At 43.1% G+C, this 14,422-nt stretch overlaps 1 protein-coding gene across 3 annotated transcripts in view; it reads right to left on the bottom strand.

Annotated features, from left to right (window-relative positions):
• Window positions 1-356: 356 nt before the first annotated feature.
• Window positions 357-14,422, bottom strand: part of Rnf32 (ring finger protein 32) — a 51,168-nt gene continuing 37,102 nt past the window's right edge. Inside the window, exons 8-9 of one of the 3 annotated variants that reach the window (XM_050119929.1) lie at window positions 2,959-3,126; window positions 357-2,346 (exon numbers count right to left, since the gene is read on the bottom strand). In XM_050119929.1, the coding sequence (XP_049975886.1) occupies window positions 2,098-2,346; window positions 2,959-3,126 (417 nt within the window). In that variant the 3' untranslated portion in view covers window positions 357-2,097. The remainder of the gene's footprint in view (window positions 2,347-2,958; window positions 3,127-14,422) is intronic. The other 2 variants (XM_050119927.1, XM_050119928.1) reach the window with 2 other exon arrangements.

The raw sequence follows: 14,422 nt of genomic DNA, 5'->3' as shown, positions 1-14,422 counted from the left end.
AAAAGTTTGCACTGTCCTCTTGAAACTTCATTAGAAATTTACCGGAGACCCTACCTTCAACACTAGAATATTTCCTGCCCTCAGAACCATAATGAAGTGGATGCCTGTGTACTTCAACCCGAGGACCTGTTGCCAACAACTGGTATCCGTTCCTGTGTCAGTAGAAATGGACTCTGTTACTTCCAACATTCACAGGTTCCAGGGAGGGCAGTGCCATCCCAGCTTGTGCATGGCCTCCCTCCAAGGTCAGAACAGTCAGACTGCTGGAACCCTTGCTGTGTTCCCATTACATGTAGTGACAGCTGCAGCTGAGTTTTCTGAATGGAAAAGTTGGTATCTGAGATGCAGCTTGTCTCTGCCTCTTGTTTAAAGTGAGTCTCCAAATGCAATAGTATGTCTCTAATCAAGAACTTTTGAGCATAACCTAACATATACATACTAATTCATAAATTATATATCTGTATTATAAACCAAAAGAGCCATTTCAAAAGGATAAAATATAAATATGAATTTTAAACACTTATATAAATATGAATTTAAAACATTGTGTAGGGGGAAGTTCTGAACCCTGGCGTGTACCTTTACTTGCTACCTGCTTCACTGCTGTGCCTCCATCCAGGCTGGGTGAAGACTCTAGCCAGCCTAAGCATGGCACACATGGCTCTGGCAGGCCTTGCCCTTCTCCCTATTCCATTAGATTACATTCTTAAAGCTAACCATCAAGGTCCATTCCCTTAATTGTCCACTTCCTTGTTCTGAGGCTGACTACCAAGATCCACCTATCAAAGTATTGAAGCCCAGCAATGAAAAGCCCCCTTTATACCCAATTAAAATTAAACCCCTCCTCCTAACACAGGGTTTTCCCTTTTACATTCATAAACTGCCATTTGCTTATGGGCCATGCCAGTCTCCTCTCTATCCAGAGGCAGTCTTTTGTCCTCTGGGACATATATCCCTTCTTACCCTCTCCCTTTCTTCCTTCCCCTTCTGCCTTCTCTGTCTCTTGTCTTTGTCTCTTATTCCTTGTCCTTTGTCCCTCTGGGGTAAATAAATCTCCCTTATGCTGAGAACTTGGTCTTGCTTTCTTGAGCCAATACCAGTCCCTTCCCTGGGATTCTGTGTCACGTGGACACTGCCTCCCAGCACAGTCATCAACAGGCTCTTCCTCAAAGAGAAGAGATTCCCTGGTCAGACTGAGGCAAAAGAGACTTAAATTCCGGAGACAGAAAGAACCAGGGAGCTCGAAGGGTCTGTAGGATAGACACCCCAGCATTGATGACCACATTACTAATACTGTTGGATGGGTCTTTATCTGTTCCAGTGGCCAGGGCCACCTGAGCAGAGCTGCTCTTTAACTACTATGTCCACCACCAATCTTAGCACCAGTGCTCTGTATCCAACCTGGGGTTTAGAGAGTTAAGAAAATCACTATATCCGTGTTCACACCCACACACATGTTTTTTTCTTTTTCCTGTCCTTAGTTCCTAAGTAATACAGTGCAGCAACTGTCCACAGAGCACCTACACTGTACTGGGCATTTTAACTTAGAGGTGACTTCAAAGTATGTGGAGCGATGTATGCCAGTTATACGGAAGTACTGCACCATTTCAGATCAGGGACTTGAGCACTTGTGGGGTTTGACATTAGAGCACTGGCACCAATTCTGTAGGCTCCAGGGATTTTCAGTTGTCTGTCTCAGGATTCTGTACATCATCATTAACATTTGACTTATCCTGTTTTGAACACCACTATTTTTTCAGTTTACATGTTAAAAGTACTTCACTATACTACTAATTTATTACATAAAAACCAAGGGAGCATTCGTACGCATTGGATAAGAATGTCAGTTTCCAGGTTGTTGGTTAGACACTATATTTTAAGTAACATTATTCTTCATTTATTTCAAGTAACTAAACTCACAATACACAAACTGCTTTTTATGTAATAAGGGTGATAGTTAGATGGGCCCTTATATCTCCTTTGTGTAATCACAAAGAACAGACAGCAGTGTAGTACTCAACCCAAAACTCACACAGCTCATCCAAAAACAAGGTAGGCTTTTTACTCCCTTTTAGTCTTAACTTCCTGAACATGAATTCAGCATTTAAGAATTTTCTTTTGGTAGCAGGAGCGGCAGAGAGGACAGGCACGGAAAGGAGCATTGTCTCCCAAGGAAAACTCTTCCAAGGCCAGGAGGCAGGCATGGTGGAACAGGTGTGCACAGGACAGGAGGACTGTCTCACGGGGCCGCTGGCCGCTGGTTCCTACAGCTGCTTGCCGGCAGTCACCATGGAAGGAGAGTGGGGTCAGGCAGATGGAACACTCGTAGATCTCCCGGTGAGCAGCCTGCAGCACAGAGCAGATATGAATTTGTCATAGGCATTGACTGTCCTGTCACATTCCACAGTTACTCAGACCTTTAGTGAGAACTATATCCCAAGACGTGGATCCTCTGAAAATGGGCACTACATTGACAGATGTCTAAAATGTGAGGTGTAGAGATTATAGTAAGCATTTTAAAACACAAATACTTTAAAAATGCTGAGCATTAATAATGTAAATGATGCCTTTTAATTCAAATGAAAAAAATTGGCTGATACTGTTAAAAAGGTAAAACATTCCCAATTTTATATTTTAATCTTTTTTTAACCCCTAATTTTCTGTTTAAGTTTTCCTTGCATCTGACATCAAGTCACTTCAGAGCCCTGCTTTCCTTCCTTAGGTTACTACAGATATAGGAGGAGGACAGGAAGCATAGGCTTGTCCTCTTGGGTTTTCATTGTTCTTAACACTTACCATCGAACTAGAACTTTAACATTTCAAAATGAAAGACCTTGATGGCCATCACTGAGCTCATGGTAAATCCCTGGGTGTCCCAATGCAAGGCTCCCACCCTTTACAGACCTGTGACTGCAGTCTATTCTGCACTGGCAGCAGAGAAGCTGGGCTGAAGCCTACCTGCACTTGGATTTTCTCCCAGTCCTCCTCAGTGATCTCATGGCCACATCTTTCATCTAGCTGCTGAAGAATGCTGCGATTTACAGCCAAGCAGAGGTCGATTTCTGAGAAGAGTTCATCTATGTTGGTGTTGTATGAGCACAAGAGTCGGTGGCTGATTTCTGTGAACTGAGAACAGAGGCATAGGCTGGAGCATCTGAATGACAGGGCAAAGCCATTCCTGAAGGAGGAACTTGACTTCCCTTCCCTTCAGAAGCTGTCATGAGGCCCTACTGTAACAGGAGTGCCCTCATCTCTGAGGATGGGGGTCCTGAGAGAAACCTAGCACAGACCAGGCCAAGTCGCCTGTCTCGCTGTCCTCAGCTGTCTCCTTTTTGGTACTCTCCATTCTTCATCAGTGAAAGCTCAGTTCACTGCTGCTTAGCTGTGACTCAGGTCTGTTTCCGTAAGAAGGGGACCATGTTACAGGAGACTTTATTAAATAAGTGCTTATACTTTTCTCTTGCTAGTAGATCTCTTGTTGGTCTAATTCACAGGATTCCAGCTTAACAGTTTGGGGATGTGTAAAAAGATACTTTTCTCTGCAGCAGTTAGCAAGTTAGTTAGTATATGGGACTGAAGCTGACAGGAGGGAGGAATTAGAATCTTTCAGAGGGCTTACATGCACAGTGTATAACCTCTTGGCACTGCTGCCAGGCTTGTGGGGACTAGAGCTAGCAGCGCTTATGCTTTGCCCATCGGCCTGTGAAGCTATGGCTCCAGATTGTAGATGATCTTAGTATAATCAGAAAAGAGGAAATCCAAGCAAGGAGGGTTGTCTTCTTACTTTCTTCCCATTAAGCTCTAAGGTCACATTTTGAAACAGTCCTTGCCTAATAACTTTAAAAATCTTCCTCTAGAATCTAAAATGGCTCAAAGACACTTAAGGAAATGTTCAACATCCTTAGCCATCAGAGAAATGCAAATCAAAACAACTCTGAGATTTCATCTTACACCTGCAAGAATGGCCAAGATCAAAAACACTGATGACAACTTATGCTGGAGAGGCTGTGGGATAAAGGGAACACTCCTGCTTTGCTGGTGGGAGTGTAAGCTGGTACAGCCTCTTTGGATATCAGTATGACAATTTCTCAGAAAATTTGGAAACAACCTTCCTCAAGACCCTGCAATACCACTTTTGAGTATATACCCAAAGGATGCTCAATCGTGCCACAAGGACATATGCTCAACTCTGTTCATAGCAGCATTGTTCATCATAGCCAGAACCTAGAAACAACCTAAATGCCCCTTGACCAAAGAGTGGATAAGGAAAATGTGGAACATTTACACAATTGAGTACTACACAGCAGAAAAAAATAACATCTTGGATCCAGAAATCATCATATTGAGTGAGGTAACCCATACCCAGAAGACAAATATCATATGTACTCACTCCTAAGTGGCTTTTAGACATAAAGAAAAAATAAAGAGAAAAAAAGAAAAGAAGCAGCCTACAAGTCACAATCCCAGAGAACCTAGACAACAAAGAGGGCCCTAAGGGAGGCATACATAGATCTAATGTACATGGGAAGTAGAAAAAGATAAGATCTCCTGAGTAAATTGGGAGCATGGGGACAATGGGAGAGGGTAGGAGGGGATGAGAGAGGAAGGAAGGGGAGCAGAAAAATATATATCTCAATAAAAAATTAAGAAAAAAATTATTTAAAAAAATCTTTTTCTAAGCAAAGATATCTATTTATAGATAACTAAGATGCCCCACTACAGAACAGATCCCTTGGGCCTTAGGTTGAGTTCTACACTAGTAGTTTCAGAACAGAGACAGCATATGCATGCTATCTAAAGTTAACCTTAAATAAGTCTCTAGTGTTCCTCTAAACCCAGGTCTTTTATAAAGTTTTACACATACACAATTATTAAACATACAGAAAAGCAATTGATCTTAGGACAAATGACTTGGACATTAGACATTGGCTGTGCAGGGCATGCAGTCATCTCCTAATGGCATGGACAGGAGCTGTTGGATCCACAGAACTCCAACACTTCAGGCACACACTGGAGTGAACTACTGTTCACACACTTAGGAAGGGCAGACATTCCTGCACAAGTTCCCCACTAGCTTTACCTACTGCCATTAAATAGTCCTCAGTCTGCCTGCTTCCTGACTCATCTGGACATGCCTGCTGAGATTCTTTGACCTCTGTGTGTTTTATCCTCTACAGTTCAAAAGGTTTGACACTGTGCCTGCCCTTTCCTCAAGATTCTGTCACTCTGTTTTAAAAGAGCAAAGTCGTATGAGTACTATATTACTTAGAAATGTAACTGCCTTCCTTAAACTTAGTGGGATTTGTATTAAGACTGTAGGGAGGCATGGTGGTGTATACCTATAATCTTAGCATTCAGGAGACTTGAGGCAAGGGATCAGAAGTTTGAAGCTAGCCTGAACTATATGAGACTTTGTCTCAAAGTGATTTTTTGTTGTTAAGAGTTTTGCTTACAAAGTTGTATAGTGGTCTGCCCCAACTCATTTTTTTTGTAAGTTTTCATTGCTTACTTTTCTTAATTAGAACATGTATTAAAATGTACATTATTGGTCCTGTGCTTAAATATCATTGTAATTGTGATCTTATTTACTTAAAATATAATTGTAGGGATTTTTTCACAGTCACCTTCTAGACAAGTTCAAATGTATACAAATGGTACTGCTTCACACAGCATTCCATTATAATTAATAAGTTTAGAGAAAACTATTTTCACAATATTTACTGTTATAACAGTATTCATGAAAGCTGGGCATGACAGGCACAAGAGCACTCTGATCATACTGAGTTTCTTATTTCACAGATACTTTTATAATTCAGGTAGACCAGCTAACCAGATGTTTGTTCTTAACAAGTAGAATATTTAAGTCTCCTCAACCAGTATTGCCCTCCTGGGCCATCCTTTCCAGATAGGAAGAGAAATTTTGATTAGGTTCTTCAGACCAGGCAGTTACATGTGACACCCAATCTTCATATGCTGTTCAGTTGAAGATAAACAGAAGGACTCCCACTAGGATATTCCATAGAAAGGAGATCATGTTTTTATGCTGGGTGTCCAGTTTAGATCCTGGACACCATGGCTCTGCATCGCCAGCTTCTATCACTGCTCTGCTTTTTTTAGGCTTTTTTTAGTTTGAGTTTTTCGGGACAGTTAAAGTGGCAGAAGTGCTTAGGTGGGTAGTAACAGAGTAGCCACAGAGGGCTTGCAGAGTCCAGAAGCCAGTCTCTTCCAGATGGGCTGGCAAAGAGAACCATTCTCTGGATTTCAATGAGGCTATAAAAGTTTTGGTTTCTCTGAGCAAGAGGAAAAACATTTGCTGTTAAGGGAATCCTATGAGAAAGACTGGGAAAATGGGTGTATTTAGTCATTGTGTGGCAGCACATCTCATAACTTTACAGTCTTTTGCCATAATATAATTGTTCTGAGGACCTGAAAGATCCAGGAGTTATCCTACACCACTGTGTGACAGAAATGCTATTGGAGCTACATGTACAAAGCTAAAATTTCTACTAGTCTCACTGAAAGGCTTATCAATTTAATTTTTCCCACCCCCAAATCACAAATACTGTTTCATCACTTCCATTTGAATGACTGTACCCCATCTCAGGTCAGACTTGTCTTTTTCCCAGAATGTAAAGCCAAGTGCTTGTGGTCATCTGTGTAGGACTCTGATGTGTTGAAAGACAAGCATTTGAGCCATTTGAGGCAGGAGAGGGACTTCATTCAGAACCACCCACAGCTCTAGGGGCTTGGTGGCAGTTCACTTAAGTATCTTAAGAGCTGAGAATTGATTAGACTCTAGGAGACTGATGTTAGAGGGGTACAACAGTGACAGATGAAATCACATGCTCACCTGCTGTCTACGGCAGCTGGCATCTCACCTGGAAACTGTTTCCCACTTACCTAGGAGCCTGGAGACCCACAGGCTGGCTGCTTGCAGGCCAGAGAACCCACTGCACCTGTGAATAAGACCTGAGCGTGACTGCACACAGGTGTGTGCATCCTGTCCTTACAACTCATCAGTTCCATTTGTATAATTGCTGACACCTGCCCAGCTGTGTCCCTCCTGTGTTCTCGTCTGTGTAGTCTTTTTGTTCTGCCACTTTAAGCATTACTATTCCATTTATTTTCTGTGTGGGTGTGCACATCGTGTCAGAGCACAGCTACTGGGAGTCACACACAGCAAGTGCCTTTACCTGCTGAGGCATCTCAGTGTCCCCACATTAAAACAAAACAAACCTCTGTTGTCCAATAAAAAGTTTGTAGTTTTAGCTTTTTTTCCTCTATTACCGTACAGGTGAAAACTCTTCTATCCTTCTAGCTCCTACCCTAGAGATGCATGCTTAAATTACCACACTCCAAAGTTAACCAGGATCTTCTCATGCTTTCATCCGACTATCCTCTTCTGGTGCAGTTTTGCAACACTAGAGCTCTCTGACTTAACTTGTTGGGGACACACTGTTATTCTTGTTAGGCAGATTCAAGGCCTGTGAGATAACCCTCTCTCCCTTTATTTACTACTTATACCACAGACTTCCCATCTAGGGCAGATTTCTTCCTTCAGGGAATGCAATTGTCGGTGCTCCTCCCAAGAAGACATTTTAGAGTCATCACAGCGTTGTCCATCTGAGCTCGTGTCTCTCTCGGACTCTGCTCTTGCACATAGTTTTCTTTTCGTTTACATCACATTGTAGGCTGTTTCATTTCCCCCGAGGATGCCCAGTCTTTGGCTTATGCTGAACCTCTGAGACATCTGTGTGGTGCAGGTGCTGTTCCTTTGAACACCCTATTGGGTTTCTTTGCTCCTGAGGTATTCCACAGCATTACTAGGTAGAACACTCACCCCCCTTTTAAGTCATATTGAGGGTCCTTTGACCACTTAAGTTTGTCTGGATTAGTGTCAGATCTGGAAAGTCCTTTTCCTTTGCTGCTTCAGACTGTTCTCTTTGACCTGTGTATTCACCTTTCCTTCTTGGTTCTAATAACAAGGTGGAGTCTACTGCACCTTCTCCATTTGTGATTTCTCTGAGACACTCCCACTGAAAGGAGAAGGAAAAAGCAGCCAGGGCAGCTAGGGCCTTTTCCCTGGGAGAAGGTGCTCACTAGTGTCCCCAGTGCTGAGAGAAGCTCATTACGATTCTGAAAGTAAACAACTCACTGTCTTTGAAGTCCTTGAAATTGAGCATTCACAAGGCCCCCTCCCCCAAGATTCCATTAGCAATAAGGACTCCTGTGGAGAGGAGACTCTACCTTCACGTTGTGCAGAGGACATCTCCATGCTGGGCTTTCTGTGATGTACCTGCCTTTGAGTCATCCATCCTCTTGTAAGTAACCTAAGTAAACTCACTGGTTCACCAAGCTGGCCTCTGGTGGCACCGTGACTTCACTCTGTTGTTAGTTCCCTTTCTGGGACTCTTGTTTACATCTTGTTCACAACATAACGTGTTGGTGAGGAGAAAGACTTGACACAAACACAGGATGTTGAAATTGTGGTGTGGCCACAGGGCAGGCAGGCAGCTCCTTTAACAGTGCAGCTATTCGGCTGAGAAGTGATGGGCATGTGTGTAGGGCGGGAAATGATAACTCTGGGCTTCCACATGTGAATTCAGTCCTCACATCTGTACTTAAACAGACACCATACAATTTAAAGCTAAGTGATTAGCTCATGCTAATAATATAGAATGTTACTCTAAACAACAAATCACAACAATTTAAAAGGCCAGAGAAAAGAGAAAATTTGTAGTAAAAAATTTTGTGTGTTTTCATTTCTGGCTTGGGTTGGCCCTATCAGCTGGAAACAGTATTTGTGTTCCTCACGTGACTGTCATAAGCTGCAGCTGTTCCCACTCCTAGTCCAGACCTTTCTCTAGGATGCCTTCTGTTCTCTCTTGACAAGCCTCCCCCTCCCCCACGCACTCCGGGTGCTCCCTTCTGGGAGAATGAGTAAGTGGACTTCCCAGGCACGGTGTTCCATCTCTCCACTGGCTGCTGGCCTTTTCCTGCTGCACCCTGTGACTCGCTGCAGGACAGAATCCTGTCTGTTCTTGAGTGCGGGTCAGCTCATTTGCTGCCAGGAAGCACTTCACTTTGAGATCACACAGGCACCCCAAGTAGCAAGCCCAAGGCGTCCTCCCCAGCTCCAAAGAGAGCTAAGTTTGGATGTGAGCCCAAGTCACAAGACCACACCTGTATGCCTCTTTTCCTCCGGATCCTACACTGATTCATGAGCAGATCCCGAGGTCTGTCCCTGAGCACTTCCCCAGTGGGCACTGCCTATGTAGCCTGCTAGGCCAGCTCCCTGCCCCCCCCCCCCCACTATGAGGCTGCCTACCACCCTGTGACACATGTGACCATGCCATCATGGAGGTGGCCCAAGGCAGCAGGGGTCCACTGGCTATTTGTGTTTAAATTTATCTTCTACACAGCCCTTATTCAGAATTCTCTGCTATCTCTGTGTCTGTCCTCACGGCAATTACTGTTTCTTGAAATTTAATTTTTTTGTTTTGTCTTATTGAGGCAGAATCTCAATTTTTTAGCTCTGTTGGGTCTCAGATGAATCCACTGCCAATTGGAGTAACATCACCTTTACACTCACAACTCATACTTCCTAAACTTTTTAATAACTATTTTATAAACTTTGTTAGTTTTAAAGAATTTGAGCAGAAGGAGAGAGAGCACGAGCAAGGAACTCAGGACCGCGAGGGGTTCACCCACACACTGAGACAATGGGATGTTCTATCGGGAACTCACCAAGGCCAGCTGGCCTGGGTCTGAAAAAGCCTGGGATAAAACCGGACTCGCTGAACATAGCGGACAATGAGGACTACTGAGACCTCAAGAACAATGGCAATGGGTTTTTGATCCTACTGCACGTATTGGCTTTGTGGGAGCCTAGGCAGTTTGGATGCTCACCTTACTAGACCTGGATGGAGGTGGGTGGTCCTTGGACTTCCCACAGGGCAGGGAACCCTGATTGCTCTTTGGGCTGATGAGGGAGGGGGGACTTAGTTGGGGGAGGGGGGGAAATGGGAGGCAGTGGCGGGGAAGAGACAGAAATCTTTAATAAATAAAAGAATTTTTTTAAACAAAAATAATTACTTCCATATGTAATGATGGTTAAGAGCTATTAAATGCATTTTATTCAACCTAAATTTCACTTTGTCACTTAGCAGGCATTACATGGTGAAGAAGAAAAGGCTTACCCATTTCTGTGGGGCTGCTTGTTAAAGGAGCTTAGAAACTGAGCTAGTATTTAACAGACAGTGCACTGCCCTGAGGAGCAACATAAACACTGTCCTTTTAATGAAGAGCTCCTAAAGTAGTAGGACCACCACTGACAATGCTGGTGACTTGGGGACTGGAAGGCTCCTGGGAGGTGAGGAGAGGATAACTTAATATAATGATCTGTTCTGTCTCTTTAAGAGACAAGCCACACCCACTCCCTCCCCTGTTTGCTGAGACAGGCTGATCTTCAGCTTCCAACCTGAGTTCCCTCTCTTTTCTGTCTCCCTCTCGAGGCTTCTCTCTCTCTCTCTCTCTCTCTCTCTCTCTCTCTCTCTCTCTCTCTCTCTTTCTCTCCTCTTCTCTCTCTCCCCCCTCTCTGCTCTTCTCCCCTTCTCCCTCTTCCCTTCCAAAACCCCCTGAATAAATATCCAAGTTTACTCTGCATGGTGTGCCTATCCATGTCTCTGTCTCTTGCCTGCCACCGCGTTGTCTCCCTGCCCTGGACCAGCCACTGCTAGGGGGCCTGCAGTTGTCCTTGCCTGGGACTGGCTGCTCTCAGGGCCCGCTGCCTGCTGCCACATGGCTCACTGCCTCTGCTTGGCGCCAGGGATCCTGCAGCATTTTATTAATCCATTTCATGTACTGTCTTTTAGAACTCAGGAGGCCAAAGCTGATGCTGCACCAGCTTTGCCCATGTCTGTGTCATTGGTCACCACTAACCAGAAAGGCTGTCTTGAAGACATTGTATGGTCTGGCCCATGTGTTTGCTCAGTACTGTGAATAACTGCTGTTGCTTTTTCCTCTTCCTGCACTTTATGTGTTGCTGAAAGTGATCTCTCCACCACTCACCCACTGGACTTTTGGCTCTTGACGGCTGCTATCTATTTTGTATACATTTCCTATCTCCTCAGATGAGTACCACAGATATAGGGAAGCACCTGATTCATCTGCGTAGGGTCCTTAGCACTGAAAAGCACTGACCTTAGGTTTGCAAAAGATTAGAGATGAGAACAAACACATGCCCTAAATGTACATATTTAGAAGCAGCACAATACAAATTCCTTCTTGGAGGAGGGAAAAGGTGAAAAAGAACAAAGCTTATCTAGATTTTAAAGTGACCTCTGTTGGCAAAATTCAGTAAAAACACCAGTATTTAGGTGAAAATGTGATGTGAGGTTGTCAGCATACTGGAGGTCTGTCAGGGTGTGTTTCTGAAGGGAGCAGACAGAACTTTCTTGCTCTTTAGAGTTAGTGTTCAGCCCAGCAACAGTAATCTTTTCAGGGTTAGAACTGTAGGCTAGTGCGTGCTAGCCTGGGTGAGGTCTAGGTTAATACTGAAAGAGTCAACACATTTAGTGACTGCTCATTGTAATCAACTCAAAGCAACTACTAAATATTTCTGAAATGTCACATTCTTGTTTTCAGAAATTTTTATTTCCTCATTTCTTATGTGAGTTGATAACCTTCATAATTCAAAGGGTAAGGATGACAAGAAAAACATGTCAACTTAGTTCTAGTTTTTAAACATTAATGTTATAAAATTCCACATAAAATATATAAAAATTCAATTTAGAAAAAAAATAGTACCTTAACATATTTTTCCTTTTAAGTCTTTTGGATATTTGATAAATTTAATAACCATGAGTTTTCATTGATATGTAAAACAGTTACTGGTCATTCGCAATTACTGGCTAAACATTAAAGAAAACACTAACAAAAGCATTTAGGCGAACTCTGTCTGCTCAGGAGAGTCTTAAGTGATCCATCTCATGTCAGCAAATTGCTTACTAATGTGTTGACTTAGGGCCACCCTCAAAAGCAAAATGAAAAGCTTGGAATTTACAGCATATCAATGCATCAGTTGATAAGCTTTTACTGGTTTAATATCCTTCCAGGCTTGCAGCTTGGAGCCACTTCAAGTTAGCAACAGAATGTTTGCCATCTCTATGTGATAAAGGAAGTCAAAGGAATGAACAAACTTGAGGACCATTATGCTGTTTGGTGAGGTGGAAATGGAAACGCTAGAGAAGTCACAGGCTGGGGGTGTGTGAGAGCTGGGCCCTCAACTCCAGCATCTGACAGATTGTTAGCCTCACCTTTCAAACAATGGTCTGGACTTTAGCTGGGGCAAAGATAACACAGTGCATTTGGAAAGTTTTAATTGCAGCAATAAAAGACTGTACCTCAACTATATGACAGATGCTAGCAGAGTTTCCAGATAAGGATCAAAGACATCCAAGGAGTGGTCACTGCACTTTGGGCCACTCTAGGCTTTCTGTACACACTGCTGGGGAATTAGCACATCAGCTTTCCTGACCTTTCCAGGTCCTTTGATCTGAGATCTCAAGCAAGTCAGTATACCAGGACTACTGTATCAGCCAGACAGGTCCAACACTCCCTCACTGAATTTTAATCCTGACACCCACCAACACAAAACCCAACACCTGACCTCTGCAGTTCTTACTACAAAAGTTCAGTATGCTTAAAAGAACCTGCCTTGTCACACTACACCACTTTGCTCTGCTTCTGTTTTGCTAGCAGCGTGCCAATGGTACTTTACAGTCAGGCCACCTTGAGAAGAAAACTTCTTAGTGTATGGCAACATTTTGTTTGTAGAATTTAGGTGGCTAAAAACCAAAGAGAAGGGCTTCACTAACTCTCCCAGGAAGAGAAGGGAAAATGCAGAACTTTGTGTGTAAGATGGATTATGAAATCAGAACGGCCGGAGCGAACCTGATCTAGAATACTGAAAATATTCATCTCAGTACATGAAGCATTCAAGGCCACTAGCTCCTCCAGTTGTTCACACTTAAAGCTCCCAAATGGGCGATCTTTTCTATTCATTAGACTTTTTCTCCCGCGGGGACTTTATGTTGGATCTAGGCCAGCAGCTCCCAGCCCAGCAGAGGCTTTGCCCACACACCAGCGAAGGCGGCAGTGCGCAGATGAGGTCGCTTTGTAAAGCGAAGCTGCAGCTCCGCAGTCATTCTGGAGATGCAAGTACATTGGCTTTTGTTTGTTTGTTGTTCTTAACTGCAATTACATGATACCAAAATAAATAAATGGTGTTTTGTTTTTTAAAAGTCTCAACTTCTGGTTTCCATGAGGCACAGATCACAGTGACTGCTCGGGAAGGGGCCGTCTGCCGCTTCTGCCTTACTGCAGTGTTTACCTACCTCTCACTGCAGGGAGCCAGCAGATTTACATCTCCTAGTCACTTGCAATTTCTTTTTTGACTAAAAATGTAAAAGTGAATTTACATTACTCTTTGATCATGGTGAAAAGGGAGCTCTATCTTAAATATGTGGTAGTTTCCAGATTAAAATAATTGTTGCCTTCCACAGATAAAGAACTTGTCACTTCCGCCTTGTTATTCACGACAGCCTGCTTAGTAAAATCTGTAGTTTCTGACACTCAAACCTTCAGTCTCTGAGAGTTTACTGATCTGAAATTTTGTGCAGTTAAGATTGGCCAGGAGGCATGTGAGAAAACAGGGCCTCCTGTCTCCCTAGAATAACTTGGTATTTCTGGAATGCTGCTAACTGTATCACAAAGCTAGTCTCTCACCCAAAGGAACCTTGCTAGAGCCATTGTTCATTGTGGCTTTGGAATTTGTTCTTAATGGAGTTACTACCAGGAAACCTCCGGACATACTGGTTCACCTCAAGCTGTACTTCAATTTTAGTTGTCATTTTGTTTTTGAAGACTTTCATGACTTCAAGCTGCAGAGTATGGGAAAAGAATAAGCTTGGGCGAACACAAAGATAGCGAAAATAAGTTTAGAAAAGCTTTTTTTTTTTTTTTTAAATTAAGGGTCCTTTGGAACCCAAAGCAGGCTAGAAAAATTTACCTGGCCAACTTCCATCTTTCAGTAATACAGAAATAGTCACACAGGAAGTGACTACCAGGAGCTAGACTTCATAATCTGATGTGACTGGCTAATTGACTTAAAAGGGAAGGGGATTCAGGGAATAAGGGCCCTTGTTGGGCTAACTACCTTTGATAGAAAAAAAAGTTACTCACATACTGAGGAGCCAGGGCCAGCAGTTATATTTTTATATTAGATATACTAATCTGTCTAACTCTCCTAAAAGCATCTTTATTTACAACCTTATGTTAAAATATTTTGGAACTGGGGCATGGCCCAGTGAATAAAGAACATTTAGTGCTTCACCTGAGGACCTGAGTTCAACCCCCAATA

The sequence above is a fragment of the Alexandromys fortis genome, unplaced genomic scaffold, assembly GCF_014885135.2.
Source record: "Alexandromys fortis isolate MF-2015 unplaced genomic scaffold, M_Fortis_MF-2015_v1.1 scaffold_177, whole genome shotgun sequence".
In the NCBI taxonomy this organism is placed as follows: Eukaryota; Metazoa; Chordata; class Mammalia; order Rodentia; family Cricetidae; genus Alexandromys; species Alexandromys fortis.
Note: the sequence above shows the minus strand (reverse complement) of the source record. Positions and strands in the feature narration are given on the sequence as shown.